At 41.9% G+C, this 24,942-nt stretch overlaps 1 protein-coding gene across 3 annotated transcripts; it reads left to right on the forward strand.

The window, feature by feature from the left end:
* The first annotated feature begins 551 nt into the window (after positions 1–551).
* Positions 552–24,942, forward strand: LOC118589163 (myosin-4). 3 transcript variants are annotated; one of them, XM_036196183.1, is made up of 40 exons: positions 552–573; positions 787–835; positions 3,345–3,587; positions 3,681–3,824; positions 4,130–4,286; positions 4,918–4,945; positions 5,039–5,153; positions 5,526–5,618; positions 5,760–5,823; positions 5,977–6,075; positions 6,190–6,293; positions 7,868–8,006; positions 8,699–8,817; positions 8,911–9,060; positions 9,603–9,773; positions 12,185–12,494; positions 13,535–13,608; positions 14,127–14,214; positions 14,293–14,410; positions 14,570–14,693; positions 14,785–14,921; positions 15,032–15,287; positions 16,191–16,433; positions 16,703–16,879; positions 17,082–17,227; positions 17,501–17,591; positions 17,680–18,069; positions 18,523–18,649; positions 18,994–19,112; positions 19,237–19,433; positions 19,901–20,084; positions 20,172–20,337; positions 20,432–20,556; positions 20,785–21,093; positions 21,649–21,852; positions 23,142–23,267; positions 23,354–23,524; positions 23,608–23,712; positions 23,811–23,906; positions 24,684–24,942. In XM_036196183.1, the coding sequence occupies exons 3-40, from the start codon at positions 3,384–3,386 to the stop codon at positions 24,834–24,836; spliced, it is 5,823 nt and encodes a 1,940-aa protein (XP_036052076.1). In that variant the 5' UTR covers positions 552–573; positions 787–835; positions 3,345–3,383; the 3' UTR covers positions 24,837–24,942. The 3 variants fall into 3 exon arrangements, with proteins under 3 accessions (XP_036052076.1, XP_036052077.1, XP_036052078.1); XM_036196184.1 differs by lacking the exons at positions 552–573; positions 787–835 and adding an exon at positions 12,939–12,946 and having other exon boundaries at positions 3,384–3,587; positions 13,537–13,608; positions 24,684–24,836; XM_036196185.1 differs by lacking the exons at positions 552–573; positions 787–835 and having other exon boundaries at positions 3,384–3,587; positions 5,039–5,146; positions 5,522–5,618; ... (1 more) ...; positions 13,537–13,608; positions 24,684–24,836.

A 24,942-nucleotide genomic window follows, 5' to 3' on the forward strand; every position in this document is an offset into this window, starting at 1 on the left:
AGACTTCACTTTCTCCTTCATGTTTAGACTTTTCAGACTTCAAAAGAATCTGTCACCCATCTTTCTAACACCCAGCCTTGCCTAGGAATTTTATCTTAATATCCATCACTCAGTGCTTCCAATTACAGCTGAAGTTCAATCCAGACTCCTTCATGGCTCCAAGCACTAACAGATCAATTAGTCAGACTCCCCTCACGTCAGGCTCATCCTTGTCAAAACAGCTTTATAGGCACGAGAGTAAGTAGGAACCTGGCTTTGAATTCTGTGATGAATGATACAACATCCAAGCCGGAGAAACAGCTTCTGAAGCCCTGGATCCTGGTCACCTATCAAATGCTTATAAAGAACCCTAGATCATCCTCTGTCAAATTATTTATAGGTGGCAAGAAATATTTCTAATTATATCCATTCACAGCCACAGTCAGTGAATATTGTGCAAAGAGATTGCCAAAAATGGTTTTGCCAAGTAGGTCCCCAGCTAGGACAGCTGAGGTGGCTGCTGTGTTTGCAGAACGGTCTCTATAAAAGTGGAGCTGGGGTGCCTCTGTCCTGTCCTTCCTCAAATCTTTAAAGGTATGTATGTGTGGCAGAACACATGGCTAGCTGTGCACCTCTGATGTGAGTGGGTTTCCATTGAAGGGAGATTGCTATTCCTTCCCAAGCTTTACTGTCAACATCCCTGAGAAAGACATTGCATACAGTATAGTTCTAGTATTTGTGATTAAATGGAAAAAAAAGAAAGAAAGAAAAGAAAATGCCAAGCATCTCTGTTTTTTCTTTCAACAGTACTTGACTGCCTCAAGCTTGCCTCCTTCTTCATCTGGTAACACAAGAGGTAAGAGAAATTTATTATTACCCTCCAAAGAACAAAGGGCTCTCTCTAGTGTTACATTTTAATGAGTGACTATTTATTTTCTAGTTTATTATTGGGCATAGGAGCAACTGGTCTTTCAAAACAGCTTCTCATAAAACTTTGACTTTTCAAGCCTTTACTCAAACAGAATTTTATGCAATTTCTTTTTTACATTTTGTTGGAACTTCATTAAGAAGGCAACCCTCATGAATATTGAATGTGACCTGCCGTACAGTTTAACCAATAAAAGAGGCTACATGGTAAAATACAAAAGTACTGTTCCAGAAGTCAAAATTTCCAGATGCCAATGCAGGCTTTTCACTGACTCCAGCTCCCGGGGTCAAGACTACTAGCTTTTCTGTGTCTTCAAACACATGTGTCGCAAGAGAATTAACACTAGACCTGGATTTAGATGGCCGAGCTCATAGCTCTCCCCTGTCACTTACCACCTTGGTGATCCTAGATGACCCTTTACCTTGCTGAACCTTAGTTTCCTCATCAGTGAAACCAGAAGGACAGATTCCAGGCAGCTGCTAACACCCCCTGGCTCTTGCTATCTAGAACCTAAGCCTGTGGTTGCCATGGTTGCCAAGGACTCTTCCACCAAATCAAAGCACTCAGTGGGTCCCCCATCGTATGCAAGTGCAGAGGTGTGATTAAGAATCATGGGAAGAACATATAGACTAAAGAAAACCTACTATGTATTAAAGAATTGATTTAAATGAGTTTATATTTAACATAATAGGTAATAACAATTTAGAAAAAAAGGTAGAGGATAGATTGCTTCCAAGGAAATAAATGTCACTGGTTGACACTGGAGGCAATTACTTCTGTGTGGACAGATCCCAGCACCACACACCAAATCAGAGGCTCCTTGAAGGCTGTGACAAAGGTGAAGGGGACCACTGAGACAGGAGTAGAGAGATGATGTCCTTTCAGGATCTGCTGCCTAGCAGCAACTGTTAAGGTACAGAGTGTAGCTGATTTTAAAGTGTTTCATGGAAAAACGCAAAAACAATGTCATAAAATAGCATTTGAAGAGACAAATACTAACATCCAATGTTTCAATATCTGTCCCTTGGAAACATGTCTTAGCTTCCATGTCTCACCATAAGCCTTTTACTGATTCTAAGTAAGCTACAACAGGTGGCAGGTTTCATATCTAACTCCAGATTGAGAAGATCACTGTGATAACAAGAGACCAAGACTCTTTCTGGAAAGTCTACAAAAGGCTAAGCTTGTTCTTGTCATCATTGACAAGCAACCAACATACTGTTCTCTGTACCATCCCCTCCTCCACTCCACAGAGGCTTTTACTCTGGCCAGACAAGAAATTGTATTTGACCAGGAATTGTCAGTTGATTAAAAAAAAAAAAATGTCAGTTAGTTTTGGCTTGAAACTTCATACTGGCTGTTAGTCTCAAGAGAGAAATTAGAAATGTGACGTTTTCGAAAAGAGGAGGTAGGAGAAAGAGAGAGATGTCATAAGCCTAACACAGTAAGAGCCAAGCTGGGATGCTGAAACCAGTGAAAACCCAGGGAAGCGCAGACTAATATGTGACCACCAGGGATTCTTATTAAAACCCAGGTGCCTGTTTTTCTCAAGTAATCCTTTGGAGTTATTTTTGCTTGGATAAGGGTGACAACTGATGCAGAGTTAAAAACTGACAGAAGGGACTTGATTTTGACCAGGAACAAGATAATCTGTTGTTATTTACAGCTTTCCTTGTGCTAATATTATATTAATAGCCATCATGTTTATTTTTTTCCTTTACTTACCTAGTAGTTGTCCGTTAACTAGGAGTTTGTATGTATTATATATTCAACCTGAATTTAGATTTTCTTCTTATATACAAACAATAATTTTTACACTTAGTTTTAATAGTTTATGATAGAGGACAATAGCTAAAAAAATTTTTTAAGACAGAATCTATTATGTAGCTCTGGCTTTCCTGGAATTATGTAGACCAGGCTGGTGTCAAGAGCTTGGCCTGCCTCTGCCTCCCAAGTGCTGGGGTTAAAGGTGTATGCCACCACACTCAGCAATATGTGGGTTTTTAAAAATTGATTCATTAACATGATAAGGTTAGAAAAAGTATTTTCCATTTCTTCATATCACCACAATGTCCAACAAACAAATGGAACAGGGGGGTAGGGAAAGGAAATGGGGTAAAAAAAAAAAAAAAGCCAAACAAACAAAACCCAAAAAGCACAGAAACAAAGATTCTGAACACTCTTGTAGCCTGACAAATGCAGTTGGATGGGTACCCATCTCTCCACATCTCTTGACTGTGGTTTACAATAGAGAAGAAAGAACAAAAGCTTAACTAAATGTCATGAAAATTAAACTGCCCACACAGGGCTATTAGGTCCCCTTGTCTTCAATTAGCTCCCCGGCACAGTCCACAGGAGGAAGAGAGTGAGTAAACAAAGCCTGTTAAAGTGAAACCTATGGGCCAGGGTTGTCTTTCATGTCCATTTCTTCCCCTAGGTGCACCTGGCCCTGAGCTGCCACCAATAGCCCGCAGCCATGAGTTCCGACGCCGAGATGGCTGTTTTCGGGGAGGCTGCTCCTTACCTCCGAAAGTCTGAAAAGGAGAGAATCGAGGCTCAGAACAAGCCTTTTGATGCCAAGTCATCCGTGTTTGTGGTGGATCCCAAGGAGTCCTATGTGAAAGCCACGGTGCAGAGCAGGGAAGGGGGGAAGGTGACAGCCAAGACCGAAGGTGGAGCTGTGAGTCAAACTGAGAGAGGAAAGGTGGGGAAGTACAGACGATCGTTTTCTGCTTCTAAGTTGGTATTAACTGGATTCTTCCACTCTTAACAGACTGTCACAGTCAAGGAAGATCAAGTCTTCTCCATGAACCCTCCCAAGTACGACAAGATCGAGGACATGGCCATGATGACCCACCTGCATGAGCCCGCTGTGCTGTACAACCTCAAAGAGCGTTATGCAGCCTGGATGATCTACGTGAGTGGCCCCTGTCGTGTCATCAAATACGTGTACTTTCTGCTGTTGAAATGCCTCAGTATGTCAGCACTGTAAATTATGGTGTCTTTGAAGATGCATGTGCAGAGAGAGCTCTCTGGTGAACTGCATTAGCTGGCTATCCAGCGTGTTGGTGCAGCATGGGCCAGCAGAGGGAAACAGCCAATGAATGAAACCTTCTGAGGACCAGCACTTTCTTAGTTACGCTCCCCTTGCTCACCCAGCATTGTTTCTTAGCTGGAGTAATGAGGTGATTGCTAATTGAGCAACTTTGTCTTTGTCCACAGACCTACTCGGGCCTCTTCTGCGTCACCGTCAATCCCTACAAGTGGCTGCCGGTGTACAACCCTGAGGTGGTGGCGGCCTACCGAGGCAAAAAGCGCCAGGAGGCCCCGCCCCACATCTTCTCCATCTCTGACAACGCCTACCAGTTCATGCTGACGGGTGAGTGTATCCATAATCACAGCCTCTACAAGTTCTAGAAAACACTTGAAGAGTCATAGCTGAGGCAACATATGGCCAGCACCTTGAGAATGAAACATTTTGCATACATGTGATAATCACAATGATAAAAGTGGAAAATTTGATTTAGACTATGATGCACCAATTCCAAAAGCATAGGGAAATTTGCTCATTTATCTATGCTAGAAATCTAAAATTGTTGATGCTAATTCCAGTTCAAAGCTAATCAAAGCTAGGTATCAAATCTATGTCTTAATTATACCTACTGTATCATCTCATTAAAAAAGTTAGCTTTGAAATTTCACAAGCACTAGAGGAAACGCAGCCTGAACATTCACAACATGAAATGATTTTGAACTATGAACCAGGTGAAGGAAGGAGACATGAAACTGTGAAGCCACCCACTTCTTGGCTGATTCTCATTGGTGAAAGAGCAAACGTGTGCATTCCATAATCCATAATCCTTCACATGAGTGATAACACCAGCACAACACAAGTGTGATAATTAGCACATCTTTTACACTTAGTTCTTAGGACTTGTGAAAAGAAGAGCACAAATTTAGTAGTGTCTGAGCTTTTGTTTATTTGCGTTGTCTGTGGTTTCTCTTCACAGATCGTGAGAACCAGTCCATCCTGATTACGTATGTAGATACCATGCCTTCTTTCTGCTGAATTTTGATTGCTAGGGCAGTGCCTCCTGTTTTATATTCTGATTTCTCATTTGGTCCTCATAGCGGAGAATCCGGGGCCGGGAAGACTGTGAACACGAAGCGTGTCATCCAGTACTTTGCAACAATTGCAGTCACTGGGGACAAGAAAAAGGAGGAGGCGACTTCTGGCAAAATGCAGGTGGGCATTACCATCTGAGGGAGGATGGGGGAAACCAGGCTTTTCCAAGTGTGACAAAACCATAGCAACCAGACGCCCTAAACCTCAGAAGGGCTTTGTGAGGAGGAGATGAACAAGGTGATATGTTAGCAAGTTCTAGGCCTGAGTTCCCACAGCCATTTCTTGGAAGCGAAAGTGGGGCCTTGAGAGGCACCGAAATCAAGCCATGTCACAGGCATGTCCCACTCACCCATGTGGGTTCCCTTCCTCTTTCTAAGGCCTTGCCTAGCTACAGGATGTGACCAAGGGAAAGAGAAGGACAGATAGGAAATTGTTTTAGTATGTACAACTCAGATAATCCAAGCTTTATCTTACTTTTCCATTTGTCTTAAGGGGACCCTTGAAGATCAAATCATCAGCGCCAACCCCCTGCTGGAGGCCTTTGGCAATGCCAAGACCGTGAGGAACGACAACTCCTCCCGCTTCGTAAGTCTCTTGGTCACCCTGTTCATGTGAGAACCATCTCACACTTCCATATACACTGTGTTAATATATTTTCCACTTATTCGGTCCATAGTTAATGAAATGGTTTCCAGCTTTTAATCAACCCTCCTTTGCCTTTTTAAGGGTAAATTCATCCGGATCCATTTCGGTGCCACAGGCAAACTGGCTTCTGCAGATATTGAAACCTGTGAGTTAATAAACACTGGTGACTGAGCATCTTTTCTTTGGGGGCACACATATTGGAAAAACCTTGCTCTTATTTCTGTTATGTGAATTTCAAAGCTTAATTTTCTACCTTTGGCCTTTTCATTTAAAAAATGTACTTGATATGCCTTTCCAGATCTGCTAGAGAAGTCTCGAGTCACCTTCCAGCTCAAGGCTGAAAGAAGTTACCACATCTTCTATCAAATCATGTCCAATAAGAAACCAGAGCTTATTGGTAAGGAGCATCTTGACTTGTTTCCACCAAGAAAGACAACATCCTGCCTATGATGTCCCTCTGAAGTGTGGGGATGACCAAAGTAACTCTGCCTGCTCTTTCCCATGTGTCCAGAGATGCTTCTGATCACCACCAACCCGTATGACTTCACTTATGTCAGTCAGGGTGAAATCACAGTGCCCAGCATTGATGACCAGGAAGAGCTGATGGCCACAGATGTAAGTAATAGGGAAGAGCCATGAGCTAGCAAAGACTTTTTCAGCATACAACACTCTCTTCACATCAGAGCAGAATGGACTAGCACAGAGAGTGGGCCAGACAATGATATTTTTCAGGCTTTCTTACACTTGGAAAAAAAAATCACAGAATATTGAAATGCCATCCTACACATGTGTTTACATTTCAAATATCTGCAATGTTAGGTACCTGGCATCCCTCACTGAACTGGATCTTTGTTACTCTTTATGGTGTTGGTCACTTTTTCCTCAATACTTGAACCCCTTTATGATTTCTTTTTTACTTTATGACAGCCCCTGTACCCAGGATTCTTAGAAAAGCTATGATAGTTTGCCACTTTTTATAACAGAACATGAAATTTTCAAGTTCTTTATGGTTAGGTATAAAGGCAAACTTTGTTTTGAATAAATGCCTACAGACTAACGGGATAGCCCTGCCATTATTAATCATTAGGAAAAATGAGTTGTCTACCTCATAAACCACTCTTTGGATATTCTGTGAACTTTCAAGTGTAGTTTTGAAACTATGGACTTTTCCCTTCTCTGCCTCTTTTCTTTAAAGATTATCATGTTTTGAGCTTGTTTTCTTTACACATAAATTTGATATATAAATACATAAATTTAGATTTCTGCATAATCTTTAATTATTGTTAACTTTAATATTTTCAACACTGATAACTCAATCCCACCAAGACAGAGTTGAAGAGTCCTTAAAAAATACTTTTTTCTTAGAGAAAGTTAATAATCTATGTGTATGCCTTTATCTTATAGATATAGATTTTATTCACTGTAACATATTGTTATGCTCATATTTCCAAAAACAACATGGAATTTAGACATATCCCATTGTCTAGTCTGGAAGGTTTTTAAAAATGTAGCAACCTCACTCGAGGACCTTATTAAGAATATGTAGTTCCAGGACTGGGTAGCCTCAGTGAGCTAGGACCAGAAGAAAGGAGGAAGTCTTAGGAAAGACACACTTTCATGTGTCTACACTGATGCTTGCCACATCAATGTTTAGCATGGGTAACTAAGAAAAAAAACAAAATCCAATGGGGGGTGGTGGTGCAGAAAGCATTTCAACAAAATAAGAAATTTATATTCATAAATGTCTCTTCCCTGAATGACTAGTGAATGGTCAGTAAAGTTCATGCCCAGGCACCCCAAGGCCAGCCAAGCTGTGACCTGATATCAGAGAAAAGTGGGAGCCATTGCTCTTCTCATAACTCTTCCCACTGGACTGTCCATGTCAACTGAGGTGGGAGGGCAGGCTGAGGCTGTACATTAAGATAGAGCGACGTGGGGTGGGGGGGGAAGAAATTATCTGGGAGACTAGAGACAAGAAAATGTGTGGATAACTCACATGCTGTCCTTAGTGCCCATACTACTCAAATGATGTGTCTGTGTGGATCAGAGGGGAAGAACCCAACTTCTAAGCCATCAAAACATTAGTCAGATATATGGCAGAGTATGGTTGGGAAGCAGGGAGCCAGGCCCTAGTGTCCGGAGGAAGCTGGCCGCTGTGATAGTTGTTGCTGATTCAATTCTTTCAACAGACTGCTGTGGACATCCTGGGATTCAGTGCAGATGAAAAGGTGGCCATTTACAAGCTCACAGGCGCTGTGATGCATTATGGGAATATGAAATTCAAGCAAAAGCAAAGGGAAGAGCAAGCTGAGCCGGATGGCACCGAAGGTACCACCCTTGTTGTCACCTTCCACCTGATGACACTGTTGACATAAGCCTTTGCAGAAGCAGGGACCTATTTGTGTTGTCTTTCCAATGAAAGATAGACGCTTCAGGGAGAGGAGATAACACGTTGATACATTGATATTTTACATAATTGAGAAAATTTACAGAAGCTTTATTATTTCTGCCCATTCCACGGTTCTGTTTTACTCATGGTGTGTGTGTGTGTGTGTGTGTGTGTGTGTGTGTGTGTGTGTGTGTGTGTGTGTGTGTGTTATGGTGCTGGGACTGAACCCAGGGCCTTGTCCTGCACTGCACTACATCTTCACCTCTCTTCATTCTTCAATCACATTTTATAAGAAAATACTTGCTTCTTGATGAAAGCACATTTTATTCTGGTGAATAATTAAGAATTTCCTTTCTACCACTGGGTTAGGGTTTCTCAAATTATTATCTGTGGTGTACTTTTGCTGTATTTTAAGTACCACACACAGCATGGTCTCCGCCAAGCTCCAACTTATCATTCTAAGAACAATTAAAGTGAGTGTGAAGAGTGGCGGTGCTTTTCAAACACAAACAAGTGGACAGAATTCTCAACATTTGTACCTGTTTGTGTAAACCATTGCCACCAGCAGCATCATTTGCAATGAAATTGTGTAAGTCACCGCCGGTTCCACTGTTTTGCTTCTTTCTCGCAGTTGCCGACAAGGCCGCCTATCTGACAAGTCTGAACTCTGCTGACCTGCTCAAAGCCCTCTGCTACCCCAGGGTCAAGGTTGGCAATGAGTATGTCACCAAAGGCCAGACGGTGCAGCAGGTAAGTGTGATTTCAGCCCCCTGATTCACTTGAAGACTCAAAAGATCATCACTGTATCCAACTCAAACAACTAAGCCAACACTTTTCCTGAAGGTGTACAACTCTGTGGGTGCCTTGGCCAAGGCCATATATGAGAAGATGTTCCTGTGGATGGTCACCCGCATCAACCAGCAGCTGGACACCAAGCAGCCCAGGCAGTACTTCATTGGGGTCTTGGACATCGCTGGCTTTGAGATTTTTGATGTGAGTAATGAACTGATTAGCAAACACACATTGGCAGTCACTTGACTGATCTTGTTGGAGACCTGGAAATACTTTTCCCAAAATACAAAATATGATTGACAAAAAGTACAAATGTCTGCTGAAGTGGATCATTGGAGGGATCTGAACACAAGTCAAGGGTGTGAATAGGAAAAGAGAGAATGCTACATTTTCAGGACTAGAGTCTCAAAGGATGGTCGTGAAAGCTTGTTCAAAACTGATCTTGGATTCAAGCACATGAGGATAGAAATGCATGCTTAGGTCACCCTCAATTACTATTTCAAAGATCTCCTATTTAACAGCATTTTGCCCAATATGTAAGATTTCATATAGTTCCTTGGAAAATATTTGAGGCCTTAACTCTTGATTTAGAATTATAACACCCTTTAAGAGATGATCTGAAGGTATAAATCTACAATATAATAACCCAAAATGTCTCAAAATTTGAAGAAAATGTATTAGCTGTGTTATAGATACAAATGCAGAATTTGTGACCAATTTCTTATGTTTATTTCTTCTCATAGTTCAATACCTTGGAGCAGCTGTGTATCAACTTCACCAATGAGAAACTGCAACAGTTTTTCAACCACCACATGTTCGTGCTGGAGCAGGAGGAGTACAAGAAGGAAGGCATTGATTGGGAGTTCATTGACTTTGGGATGGACCTGGCTGCCTGCATCGAGCTCATTGAGAAGGTGTGTGTGACTTTTCAAACTTTGAAACAGAAACAACTTGTCTCTCTTCCCATGTTTACTTACAACCCCAGTTCTCAAAGAGTAATCAGTGACATCTCATGACATGCCTGTGTGCTCTGATGAGTTCTCAGGTATATCATAGGTGATCTGTTACTAAGAAATAAAGTAAAGCAGTTTCTAGAAAATAGCTATAACACAAAATACACATAAAAAACACAAAGAGCCTCTCTCTCTCTCTCTCTCTCTCTCTCTCTCTCTCTCTCTCTCTCTCTCTCTCGTTTTTTCAATACAGGGTTTCTCTGTGTACCCCTGGCTGTTCTAGAACTCTGTCTGTAGACCAGGCTGGTATCTAACTCACAAACATCTGCCTGCCTCTGCCTCCTGAGTGTTGGGATTAAAGGCATGCGCCATCACTGCCCAGCCGATTCACATTTTCAACTCTTATAATTTTATGCTTTCTCAGTTTTTTAAAGACATATGGTATCACAATGTAACCCTTGCTGGCTTTGGAACTCACTATGTAAATTTAGGCCAATCTTGAACTGAGAGATTCTCCTCCTCCATCTGTCTTCTGAGTGCTAGGATTAAAGGCATGTACCATGGGCTTCTTTCTTCCTCAATTTTATTCCTATGTGATTTCATTGGCATGGAAGAAAGGGATGAAGTACATCTAGTCCTTTGAATAGTCAATTAATCTTGGCATGGTACATTGCATATGTATCCTCCCTTGTGTACTGTATAACAAGACAGTGCAAAGTAAGATGCTTAAGGTTGGACAGTTAATTGTTGAATTCATCAATTCATTCCTTTCATGATTACTACCAAGTAAATACCTAAGCTTCTATTTGACTTTACCCTGGGAATGAACTCTGAATTCCCCCTTAGTAATTAAGGAAATTAGTAATTAAGGAAATCAATCTAATTAGGTTAGAGCAACAGATGTATCATATTTAGATAGAAATCATTAAGCAATTTAAACATTCAAAACTGTTGGGATCTTGTGACTGGAGAGATGGCTCAGTGGTTAAGAGCGTGTGTTGCTTTATCACAAAGTCTGGAGTTTTGATTCCAGCACCCACATCCAGTGGCTCACAAACACCTGTAACCCCACCACCAAGGGATCCTACATCCTTTTCTGGCCTCCACAGGCCTCCAAACATATACAAGCATGTGCATATTCTCTCTGTCTCTCTGTCTCTCTGTCTCTCTCTCTCTCTCTCTCTCTCTCTGTCTCTCTCTCTCTCTCTCTCTCTCTCTCTCTCTCACACACACACACACACACACACACACACACACACACACACAAACACACACTTGGATCTTGTCATGGTACCAAGAAAAAACATAGAGCTAGGCAGTGGTGGTGAACGCCCTTAACCTCAGCACTCAGGAGCCAGAAGCAGGTAGATTGCTATGAGTCTGAGGCTACAGAGTGAGTTCCAGGAAAGGTGCAAAGCTACACAGAGAAACCCTGTCTCAAAAAAACCTAAAAAAAAAGAAAGAAAGAACCTATGTGAAATCTCTTGAAGCAATGATAAAGTAGAAATAAAATGCAATTGCCAGGTGGGAAAATTTGAAATACTCAGATCAAAATTCATAAAAATATGAAAAAAGAACAGAAAAAAAACTAGGATGTACAACTTAAGAAAATACGTTATTTTGGTGATGTAATAGTTCCACTACTTATCAAAACTATATAGTCCCTAGAATAAGTATTTATTTCCTTCACTAATATTTCAACTTCTATCAGAATGACTTTTGAGCAGGAATTTGTGAATTTGTATAATCACCAATGCTGAATTTGCTTTCAATCTTTCATATCAAATTTGTCTCAGAAAAGTCAAACTGCTTCTTGAGAAAAACCAATGGATTGCCAATGCTTAACTCCATAGAGATGAGGGGGGTGGGAGAAGCAGGGCTGAAAGTATAAAGAGTTTTCATGAGACAACAGGAGATGCACTTTCCTCTTGATGAAGTTTCATTTTTGGTCATTGGAATATAGTCTCTCCTTTTCACCTCTTTTCCATGTCTAGAGTTATGGTGAAGGATGCTATACTTCGAGAAAGAAGTATTCAGAGCATATATGAGTATATACAGCCATAGGATAAAAATTGAGCTTTGAGATGGTAATTTTAGGATTTAATTTTACTCACTGAACACAACATTTGCCAGATGGTACAGATGAACTTTTAAACTAAGTCTTTCAGCGGCATACCCTGCAGTCTCCAGATGATGACTGTCATATTTTGTTAGAAGAGGGGAGTACTAACGTAGGCTCTCATCTGCTTAATACATACTTCCAAGTTCTTCTTTTGAAATGCCTTCTTTTCAGGTTTTCACTAATCACACAAACTACTTGGGCACAGTTTTCTAAAGGACTCATCGCTATCTTCTCCCTTTTTAATACTTAGCCAATGGGCATCTTCTCCATCCTGGAAGAGGAGTGCATGTTCCCCAAGGCAACAGACACTTCCTTCAAGAACAAGCTCTATGAACAGCATCTTGGAAAGTCCAACAACTTCCAGAAGCCCAAGCCCGCCAAAGGCAAGGCTGAAGCCCACTTCTCACTGGTGCACTATGCAGGCACTGTGGACTACAACATTATTGGCTGGCTGGACAAGAACAAGGACCCCCTGAATGAGACCGTGGTGGGGCTGTACCAGAAATCTGGCTTAAAGACTCTGGCTTTCCTATTTTCTGGGGGACAGGCTGCTGAAGCAGGTAATTTTTGATAGTATCAATTTGTTCTAAGCATCACACTATAGAAATGTACCATCTGTCAGAGTCAATATAGATCAGTAGTTCTCACCCTGTGGGTTGCGACCCCTTGGGTGGAGGGCTCAAATGAACATTTCACATGGGTCACTTAAGACCATCACAGTATATATATATTTACATTACAATTCATAAAAGTAGAAAATTTTTGCCTATGAAGTAGCAATGAAAATTATTTTATCGTGGGGAGTCAACAAAACATGAAGAACTGTATTAAAGGGTCAAAGTATTAGAAAATTGAAAAGTACTGATATAAGTGTTGCAAAATCTACTGTGAGACTTCAGACTAATGTGAATGAAATGAAAGAAAATGTATTAACAATTGTGGTACACAAGCATCAGGAATTGTTTGGTCCACAGCCTTGTTTATCAATGAGAAAGTAAATTTAGAAGGTTCAGTGATATGCTGATGATTGTACCAGCCACTTTTCCACATCAATAATACTGCTTCCATCAAGAGTCTTGGAGATAAGAAAACCCTTTACCAGGGCCACAGCACTAGGGTAACTGAATGAGATTGTATTTCCTTCCTAAGTATCTGAAGTACAGATGTACAAGTAACAACACGGGAACATAGAAAAAATAGATATTACGAGTCCTTGCTGATGAGCCAAGCTCAACTTCCTAGAATCAAGCATCCAACTCTACCTGTTCTAGGGGATGTGTGCACTGGCAGGACCTTACTCTTCTGTCTTCTTGGTGGAACCTGCAGAAAGCAGACACTGCTGATCTGGATGGAGTCAGGGAGTCCTATCACCTACCCATATCTTCCAACTTCTGCACAATTCTTTGCTCCTCATGGGTATCTATAACCATGCAGTGACTACTGTATCTTCATCTAGAATTGAGATAGATGAGCTATGGATGGAAGAAAGGGAAGGAGTACCACAGGCTCTTGAGGAAACGTGTCCATCGTGACGCTGGTGCACATAAGAAGACTCAAAGGCTGCAGCTAGTAATCTCCCTTTTTCCTTTCTGTTTTTCAGAGGGTGGCGGTGGTGGAAAGAAAGGTGGTAAGAAGAAGGGTTCATCTTTCCAGACGGTGTCAGCTCTCTTCAGGGTACAGTATATATAATCTTACATGCAGAAGATAATTAAACTGTTCTTAATGAGAGGTTTTAAAGGATGCTTATGGTAAATGTGGAAAAAGTAGTATTGTGTTTTTTAAAAATCTGAAAAATACTTCAGGAAAATCTTAACAAAAACAAGGCATACCATATCTCTTTTACAGCAAAGCCTATTATTATAAATGAGGTATTTCCCCAAGCTTCAAATACACATGATCTGGTAGAAGAGAGATTTTACATAAAATCAAGCCCTCTTTAAAAAGCACCCACCCATGTTCAATGACATCAATTCCATATGTTCAAAGTCTCAAGACAAAACTTTTATGATTGGCATGATTTGAGAAAAACAAACTGAAATTGACTACTTTTGTATGATCAGGAATGTTCTAGAAATCCACCTTCCAGACCTAGGATTTCTCTTTGTCATCATGACTTGAGACAGCTCGTTAGAATGTGATAGAGGAAATATACAGCTACAAGTTATTCTAAATCTCTCCATGCGGTTTTATAGGAGAATTTAAATAAGCTGATGACTAACTTGAAGAGCACCCACCCCCACTTTGTCCGCTGCCTCATTCCCAATGAAACTAAGACTCCTGGTAAGATATTTCTCATGCACAGAGCAACCTCAGTGTGGCTTCTCTTTAGATGGCTGTAAGATGTGTTCCCCTTTCCAGGTGCCATGGAGCACGAACTGGTCCTGCACCAGCTCAGGTGTAACGGGGTGCTGGAAGGCATCCGCATCTGCCGGAAGGGATTCCCCAGCAGGATCCTCTATGCAGACTTCAAGCAGAGGTTTGTCCCACATCTTCCAATGTTTTCTATAGAGCAGTGTTAAATTTTAAATGCCATTTGGTTTGCCATTATTTGATTGATTAATCTTTTCAATAGTAGCTACTGCTTATTTCCTGGTGAAGAAAAATCATGTTTTAAATATGCTTTTCACTTTGACAGATACAAAGTTCTGAATGCAAGTGCTATCCCAGAAGGTCAATTCATTGACAGCAAGAAGGCCTCTGAGAAGCTTCTGGGTTCTATTGACATCGACCACACCCAGTACAAATTTGGTCACACTAAGGTACCATCAAGTCCAAATTGCTGACATAAATTTAGCACTTTTAGAGTTTCCGCGTGAGTGGAAATAACAAATCTAACTGTCCTCTGCCAAGGTTTTCTTTAAAGCTGGCCTGTTGGGAACTCTAGAGGAGATGCGAGATGACAAGTTGGCTCAGCTCATCACCCGCACTCAAGCCATGTGCAGAGGGTATTTGATGAGGGTGGAGTTCAAGAAGATGATGGAGAGGAGGTGAGCATGTTTGCCTTTTCCGCCACTGTCGTCACTGAACTCAGCGCATTTGTGATGGTCACTTTACACCCACTTTTTGCCCATTTGTATCTGTTTCTCTCCTTCCACAGAGAGTCCATCTTCTGCATCCAGTACAATGTCCGTGCCTTCATGAATGTGAAGCACTGGCCCTGGATGAAGCTGTATTTCAAGATCAAGCCTCTCCTGAAGAGTGCAGAGACAGAGAAGGAGATGGCCAACATGAAGGAGGATTTTGAGAAGGCCAAGGAGGATCTGGCTAAGTCAGAGGCGAAAAGGAAAGAGCTAGAAGAAAAGATGGTGGCTCTGATGCAAGAAAAAAATGACCTGCAGCTCCAGGTTCAAGCTGTAAGTGCCATGCATTGCACAGAGCCCTTTCATATTACCTATTCAGGATGTGACCGGAATTCCAGGCTTCAGAGTAAACGATGTGTATGCAAGAATCTGCTGTATATATGCAGGTTTCCTGCCTTTCAAAAACACTAAGATTCAGACCCAAAGAAACAACAACTGCAAAGCCACACCCATGATGTTTATGTTCATGTGTGCATCCTACACAGGCACATCTATGATGCTTATGTTTATATGTGCATACCACCACACACACATCCATGATGCCTAAGTTCATATGTGCATCCTACACACACACACACACACACACACACACACACACACACACACACACACAATAAGCTTGTGTTCATATGTGTATCCTACACACACATTCATGATGCTTATGTTCATATGTGCTTTCTACACAGTCTGGTCACTAGTGAATAAAGTCATGAAAATATCTCTAGGCATTTTCCTTTCTGTATGGAGCACCCTCTTATATTAGAATATTCTCTTTCATAAATATTGTTGAAATTTAACTAAAAAAGTACATTGTTTTTATCAGAGCAGAAAAAGGCTAATTTAAGGCCTTAAATGAATGTGGAAAAAAAAACTGAACCCAAGAATTAGTAAATTACTTTTCCAAGGGACTGAGGGCTAGTAGATCATATATTTTTGCAACAAAGCTATCTTTTCCTGATTTTTTCTTCCACACATGGATATTTAGAGAGAATGTGTTACTCTACTTGATCAAAGATAAAGATATTTGCATTTTGTCCATTTAATTCTTTAAAAGTTGGCAATTTAATGGTCTATCCATTGACCAACTGGGAGTCATCCATTCCCAACTTTTAACACATGAGTGTGGGTTTGAAGATAGAGCCCATACAAATGAAAATGCACTATTCCTCCCCTTAGGAAGCAGATGGCTTGGCAGATGCTGAGGAAAGGTGTGACCAGCTGATCAAAACGAAAATCCAGCTTGAAGCCAAAATCAAAGAGCTAACTGAGAGAGCTGAGGATGAGGAGGAGATCAACGCTGAGCTGACGGCCAAGAAGAGGAAGCTGGAGGATGAGTGTTCAGAGCTGAAGAAAGACATTGACGACCTTGAGCTGACACTGGCCAAGGTTGAGAAGGAGAAGCATGCTACAGAGAACAAGGTACAATTATTATTCACTTTAAAGCATTTACAAGTGTTCATTTAGTGCTGAACCTTAAATCTTAAAAATTACTGAAGGTGAAAGGAAAAAGTCACAATCATGACATCTTTTTGCGTTCACCTTGATTTTCCATCATATTCAGCCACATGGCCTACATTGGTTTCTGACTGCTGTCAGGATGATGTTGTCCTAAGACCCTGCATTGTCATGCATCGTTGTCAAGATGGCATGTTTTCATCAGCCTTCCTACCTTCTGTTCAAATCTAAAGGTGAAAAACCTCACAGAGGAGATGGCAGGCCTGGATGAAAATATCGCCAAGCTGACCAAGGAGAAGAAGGCCCTCCAAGAGGCCCACCAGCAGACCCTGGATGACCTGCAGGCAGAAGAGGACAAAGTCAACACCCTGACCAAAGCCAAAACCAAGCTTGAACAGCAAGTGGATGATGTGAGTATGAAAAACATCTTCTTCTTTAGAAGGAATGAAATAAACAATGATGAAATGAAGCTATTGGTGTTGTCCATGAGCCTTGAAAGTCAGGCTTTGAGACTTCATACTTCTGTTCTCTTATAAGTTTTTTTCTTGAGTTTCTGGCTAACAGCGTATGGTTCAACGCTTGAGAAACTAAACAAAATCCATTATAATTTAGCTTGAAGGATCACTGGAACAGGAAAAGAAGCTTCGGATGGACTTAGAAAGAGCCAAGAGGAAACTGGAGGGAGACCTAAAATTGGCCCAAGAATCCACAATGGACATAGAAAATGATAAACAGCAACTTGATGAGAAACTCAAAAAGTAAGTGTGATGGAATTCACCTCTGGCTTCTCACTGTGTCAGTGCAGATGAAACACGTGTTAGTGTTTCCCAATTATTACCTCATGACACTTGGGATAAAATAAACAATGACAACTTTGATTTTCTTATTTAATTAGAATGGCACATTGTGGCTTGTAAAACATGTACTGCTCTCTTTCTTTAAGGCCACCAGTATGAAAAAGTTCAATTATACATAGATGGGGCTGTGGGAAGAATTGACCATAAGCTAATAATGTGTTGCTGTTAAACTAGGAAAGAGTTTGAAATGAGCAATCTGCAGAGCAAGATTGAAGATGAGCAGGCCCTTGGCATGCAGCTGCAGAAGAAAATCAAGGAGTTGCAAGTAAGTAAATGGCTTCCATCAGTCTAACTCATCAGGAAAAAAAATGACTGACCCAAGAAGCTGAGTCTGTACTTTCCACCACCCCCAGGCCCGCATTGAAGAGCTGGAGGAGGAAATCGAGGCAGAGAGGGCCTCCAGAGCTAAAGCAGAGAAGCAGCGCTCTGACCTCTCCCGGGAACTGGAGGAGATCAGTGAGAGGCTGGAAGAAGCTGGTGGAGCCACTTCAGCCCAGATCGAGATGAACAAGAAGAGAGAGGCTGAGTTCCAGAAGATGCGCAGGGACCTGGAGGAGGCCACCCTGCAGCACGAGGCCACAGCAGCTGCTCTTCGGAAGAAGCATGCTGACAGTGTTGCTGAACTTGGGGAGCAGATTGACAACCTGCAGCGTGTCAAGCAGAAGCTGGAGAAGGAGAAGAGCGAGCTGAAGATGGAGATCGATGACCTCGCCAGTAACATGGAGACTGTCTCCAAAGCCAAGGTCTTTCCTAACTTCTTATCTTTATCTGAAATACTTGAATGTGACTATATACTGTATGTGACTCTAGCTAGTCACACTGCATGCCATCTGAGATTTTCTGATTGACATCACTGTATTGAATAGAATCCCTCAAGTTTATACATCTTATTTTTTAAAACCCCCTTAAACTTCGTTGCTATGGCCACCACAGTAGTAATGCAATGACAAGGAAGAGTCCCCCCTCCATGATATGGGCCATAAATGATGCTCATGTTTCCCCAAAGAGAAGAGAAGAATTCCATATTCATTCAATCAGTCACCTATGCTCCTCCACTGCTTCCCAAGCACTGTGCGAGGCTTTGACAGCAACATAAATAATACTCTGTGCCTGTCATACATAGTTACCGACCTTTAAATCTCAGCCTTCTGAGTAGAAATGTGTTATCCTGTCTTATTTTCTACTTCCCACCTCAGGGGAACCTTGAGAAGATGTGCCGCACCCTGGAGGATCAGCTGAGCGAAGTGAAAACGAAGGAAGAGGAACAGCAGCGCCTGATCAATGAGCTGTCAACCCAGAAGGCACGCTTGCACACAGAGTCAGGTCAGTCTGTGAGCATCACTACCTTTGGAACAACCAAGCATGGAAGAAGCATGGGTCACACTTTGTCCAGCATGTGCACATTTATGATTTCTTGCTCCTTCACCTTTAGAGTATATGATGGTTACAAAGCAATGATGCTAAGCTATCCCTGAGGGCAGGGGGAGATTAATCTTTTGGGTTTAGAAGAGTTTTGTTACCTCAATCCTAAAATACCAAAGAAAGCAGTGCACTCCCACGCTGGAGACATTGTTTGCGTTATGTGAGATAGGAGGGTCCAATGCTGTTGTTCCACTGCACTCTTTGCTGAGACAAAAGAATTCAATCATTCATGTTTTCTCTCTCAGGTGAGTTTTCCCGACAGCTGGATGAGAAAGATGCTATGGTGTCTCAGCTCTCCCGAGGCAAACAAGCATTTACACAACAGATTGAGGAACTGAAGAGGCAGCTAGAAGAGGAATCAAAGGTGAGAATCCTCAGCTGATACTTTCATTCACGGAACTGGGCAACCTGACACACTACTGAACTTCACAGAGAGACTATCAGTGATCAGAACACAAATTCACACCATATAATTTTGGGTTACATAGGCCAAGAATGCACTGGCTCACGCCCTGCAGTCAGCCCGCCATGACTGTGACCTGCTTCGGGAACAGTATGAGGAGGAGCAGGAAGCTAAGGCCGAGCTGCAGAGGGCCATGTCCAAGGCCAACAGTGAAGTGGCCCAGTGGAGGACCAAATATGAGACGGATGCTATCCAGCGCACAGAGGAGCTAGAGGAGGCCAAGTATGGGTTTCAATGAGTTAAACAGAAAGAAAACAAAAAGAAGGAAAACTAGGAAAGACTATTCATGCCACAATGAATGATCAAATAATTTCACAATTTCCATATCTATACAGTTAAGAGGACCATCTGAACAATGTCTAGGATCCCATTCAATTGTAACATTCTTGAGGAAATGTATCCTCTACTGAGTTGTCTGGGTTAACTCAGCTTCAGAGCCCTCCCCTTTCCTCCTTCTCTCTGGTTTTGTAGATATGTTTGATAACATTTGAAATGAAGAGGAACTCACCAGGGAAATCAGAACTCAGAAAGAGATAAAATGGGCTCTAAGAAGTAATTCTGGGAAAACCTGTGGGCATACAGAAATAAAAGATCTCAGGGGAAAATAGACTTTCCTAATCAGCGGCTAGGCAGAGTTCATTGTGGTAACTGATTCTTCTCTTGGTCACTCACACTGACCAACTCCTCAGGAAGAAGCTGGCTCAGCGTCTGCAAGATGCAGAGGAGCACGTGGAAGCTGTGAATTCCAAATGTGCTTCTCTTGAAAAGACGAAGCAGCGGCTCCAGAATGAAGTGGAGGACCTCATGATTGACGTGGAGAGGTCTAACGCTGCCTGCGCGGCACTTGATAAGAAGCAAAGGAACTTTGACAAGGTAGCCCACATGATCCATAAAGTGTCCCTCTTGGGGGAAAGAGGCGTTATACCCGGGTTCAGAGTTTAACTAATGATGTCCTTCCAGGTTCTAGCAGAATGGAAACAGAAATATGAGGAAACTCAGGCTGAGCTTGAAGCCTCCCAGAAGGAGTCCCGTTCTCTCAGCACCGAGCTGTTCAAGGTCAAGAACGCCTATGAGGAGTCTCTGGATCAACTCGAGACTCTGAAGAGAGAAAACAAGAATCTGCAGCGTGAGTCTCAACTTTTCTAATCCTACTCAGCCCTGACTGGACCCTCCCATGTTGCCACCATCCCAACCACTTCCTCTCATCTCTTTTTCCACAGAGGAGATTTCTGACCTGACTGAGCAGATCGCAGAGGGAGGGAAGCATATCCATGAACTGGAGAAAATAAAGAAACAAATTGATCAGGAAAAGAGTGAATTGCAGGCATCCCTAGAGGAAGCAGAGGTACACATGTTGTTTGTGCAGCTGTCCATTATAAACAAAACAAAAAGAGAATGGCAACTGAGGTCTACCGTTTTGTAAGCTTTAGGGGGACAATGCATGCCATTGAGGAAAAACCTGACATATCTGTCTTGCAAATGTAGAATCAATGATCTAAGCTGAGATGTGTGAAAGTTTGGGGAGGAGGGCTAAATGCCATAGTAAGGTCACCAAAATGTCGCTTTTATTAAGGCATCTCTTGAACATGAAGAGGGCAAAATTCTACGCATCCAGCTTGAGTTGAATCAGGTGAAATCTGAGATTGACCGCAAAATTGCTGAAAAAGATGAAGAGATAGATCAGCTGAAGAGAAACCACCTCAGAGTCGTGGAGTCCATGCAGAGTACCCTGGACGCGGAGATCAGGAGCAGGAATGATGCCCTCAGGATTAAGAAGAAGATGGAGGGAGACCTCAACGAGATGGAAATCCAGCTGAACCATGCCAACCGCCAGGCTGCGGAGGCAATCAGGAACCTCCGGAACACACAAGGAATGCTGAAGGTGCGTGTTACTGTAGAGCTCAAGTCTCAGGATTTTAGGAAAATTATAGAATCGTCAAAGGAATGTGGTAGCAAGATTTTTTTTTTTAATGTGTCTTGAAAGAGAGCTAAGTTTCATCTGAAAGGTCCAAGAGAGACTTTGCTTTGTCATCTCAGACAAAATGAGTGGTGACTATGTGGAGAAAGAGTGCTGAAAGAGTTCAGCCTTCCAAGTGCGAAGACTGTAGGCATGACCCACCAAATCCAGATCCTGGATTTCCCTTCCTAAATATGTAAAATAACGTACTCAGGTTAGCTGATTTTTAAGGATTCCTGACACAGAGTTTCACAGATTTATCCATGATTGTCTTTTTATGATTTGGGATCTGAAATAAAACATTATGTGCTTTTACGTTGATGGATTGCACCAGGGTTCCAGGACTATATCCATACCGGCACTTGTAGATGTTCCTGTTTAATTAGACTCTGAGTTCGTAAGATTCAGGTGTGAGCCTGATGGTCAATTTGAGTCCACATTCACTGGGACACAAGTAAGAGTTTCTCCAATTTCTTGCAGGACACTCAGCTGCATTTGGATGATGCTCTCCGAGGCCAGGATGACCTTAAAGAGCAGCTGGCCATGGTTGAGCGCAGAGCGAACCTGATGCAGGCTGAGATCGAGGAGCTGCGGGCATCCTTGGAACAGACAGAGAGGAGCAGGAGAGTGGCAGAGCAAGAGCTCCTGGATGCCAGTGAGCGTGTGCAGCTCCTGCACACTCAGGTGAGGTTCAGGACCAGGCTTATCAAAGGCACTCCCTGAAGCTAAGGGCAGCCTGAGGGGATGTTCACAAGATGTACATGTAATGTAGGCAGGGAAACCTTCTCAGGGTTTTGGGAAATGCACGGAAGGATCTAAGTATGTACCGAGACATAGACAGTTTGCAAGTCCATTTGTGGGCTGGTGTAGATGCGGACGAGAAAGGATCTGGAGTTTAAAACTTATATAAAGAAGCACAGAAGACCACCCATGAGGAGATAAGCATACAACACTGGTGGCCATCTTGTCTTTTGAAACTCTACACAGCAAATAATTAGGCAAAAAAAAGTAAAAATAATAAGTCATCATGATATTTATTATCATGTGCGAACCTAAAATTAACCTCACAGGATATATAAAGAGCTCTTCGGTTCAAATCCATGGAGCCATCATTAGCGCTAGTTAGCACTTGTGTTCTACGCTGCATTTGTCAAGGAAATGGTGGTACAGCCTTGCAATGATCATATGAAACATTCACTGCCTCAGAAAGACAGTCACAAAACAGGAAAAGAATACAGCAAATTAAGGTGAAGAATCCCCTAGCTTTTTTTTCTGTAAAAAAGTATACAAGAAACATTCAAAAGCATAAGTAAAAGTGTTATTAATGGTTGTCTCTGGTTACGGAGCATGTATTATTTTTTGTCTTATGCTAATTTGCATGCCCTCTATTTTTTAAATAATAAACCTATGTAACATAATATTTTGTACATTGTAATATATAAAATCACCAATTATGGAAATGTTCAAATCAATATTGTAATTTTTTAATCAATTAATATATAATACTTTTCTTACTAATTATGAATATCTAGAATTGACTGACTATTTCAAATACTGTTAACTTTCCAAAAACATGGGGATTCATTCTTGGTCCATTGTTTGTTCTAATAAAGATGCTATTTATGAACTTATAACATAGAACCAACCAATATGGATGAACAGCTAAAATTAATGAGCTATTTTTCATCAGCTGTGTGGTACACAGCATTCTAAAGCAGGATGGTTTTATTTTGTGTTTACAAGCATCCGCGAATAACAAGTAAATACCTTTGGCACTAGAGATTAAATTTTACATTGAATCATTTATGTTTTATGATCAGGGATATAGGTAGAAAAAGCCACAAGCTTAGAAATAACTTCTGATTTTATTTTTATTCTGAACATTTTTAATTATCAACAATTTAGGACTTAATAGACTAGCTATAAATGTAATTAAATGTAGTTTTCTTATTTTTTTTTTTAATTTGCAACAGAATACCAGCCTCATCAACACCAAGAAGAAGCTGGAGACAGACATTTCCCAGATCCAGGGAGAGATGGAGGACATCGTCCAGGAAGCCCGCAATGCAGAAGAGAAGGCCAAGAAAGCCATCACTGATGTGAGCAGAGGGCAGATGGAGATGACAAATCTGAATCCTGCCAGGCCTTGCCAGCCCTTAACCAACTCTGTCTTATCACTCACCAGGCTGCCATGATGGCAGAGGAACTGAAGAAGGAGCAGGACACCAGCGCCCATCTAGAGCGGATGAAGAAGAACATGGAGCAGACGGTGAAGGACCTGCAGCACCGTCTAGATGAGGCTGAGCAGCTGGCGCTGAAGGGCGGCAAGAAGCAGATCCAGAAACTGGAGGCCAGGGTGGGTGTCCCCGTGTTCTTTCAGCTGGGCCTGTGAGTGTGAAGAGTTTCAGGCAAACTGTTAACAGTGCTTTTCTCTTCCAGGTGAGGGAGCTCGAAAATGAGGTTGAAAATGAACAGAAGCGCAACATTGAAGCTGTCAAGGGTCTTCGCAAGCACGAGAGGAGAGTGAAGGAACTAACTTACCAGGTGACTGGCCTGCCCTTCTCCACAAGGCCTGCAGCCTTTGAGAAAATATAGTAGGGTAGCATCAGCTAACGACACCCTCTGCTTGCTGTGTCTTTCAGACCGAGGAGGACCGTAAGAACGTGCTCAGGCTGCAGGACTTGGTGGACAAGCTGCAGACAAAAGTGAAAGCCTACAAGAGACAAGCTGAGGAAGCCGTGAGTATCTCCTTAGAAAAAGGATGCTCCAGAACCATGTCCGGTTCTGGGAAGCTCCCAAGTCCCTCACATCCAAGGGGTTTTCTCCTAAGGCAGTGTTCAAACCAGGAGCCCAAACTGAGGTGGGAAAATGAGTATTTATTTAGAAAACAAAAATTTTGCTAAAAAGTATTAGAGCTTTAGACATTCTAGTTCATTTCTCGGAGACTGCATCAAGTAAGGTTTCAAATGAGTCAACACAGAAATGTTTCTCCACTGCACTGCACTCACTATCTAGAACACTCTAAGTTCCCAGCATTCATAGGGACTATGCAGATGAGGGTCTGAATTATTCTAAGCCTTACTTAACATTAGGATTAAATCCAGCTCTGAACTTAAAAAAAAAAAAATTCTTTCTCATTCTGAAAGTTCTCAATTCTTCCTTGGGGCTCTCTGTCTCCAATATCACTACTGTATCTTCTCTTTAAAGTTTGCTTTTCAGAAACAAGATTAACTCAGATTGCTGTTTCTTTGGCCTCTGTGTAGTCACTGTAGCATCCTCAGTTTGCTGGGAAAAGAGTCAAGTGAAAGAGACTGGGGGCAGGGTGCAAGAACACTCATTCATGTAGTCAAATCCGTGAGATCTTCTTCCTCCAAATAAGAATGCCACCAATTGACAGGACCTTTTACTTTCTCACTTATGAAGCAAATCCTGTAGCTTCTTTTAGCAACAATTAATTGCAATTAGCAAGCAGAAAATGCCAAATCTTGTTCTCTCCAATGCATTCCCATTCACAGGAGGAACAATCCAATGTCAACCTGGCCAAGTTCCGCAAGATCCAGCACGAGCTGGAGGAAGCCGAGGAGCGGGCTGACATTGCCGAGTCCCAGGTCAACAAGCTGCGGGTGAAGAGCCGGGAGGTTCACACCAAAGTCATCAGTGAAGAATAATTCATTCTTCTGTTGAAAGGTGACAGAAGAAATCACAAAATGTGACATTCTTTGTCACTATCCTGTATATCAACTAAATAAAACCTGCAGATAATTTTGCAATCTA

This window comes from Onychomys torridus, chromosome 8 (genome assembly GCF_903995425.1).
Source record: "Onychomys torridus chromosome 8, mOncTor1.1, whole genome shotgun sequence".
NCBI lineage: Eukaryota > Metazoa > Chordata > Mammalia > Rodentia > Cricetidae > Onychomys > Onychomys torridus.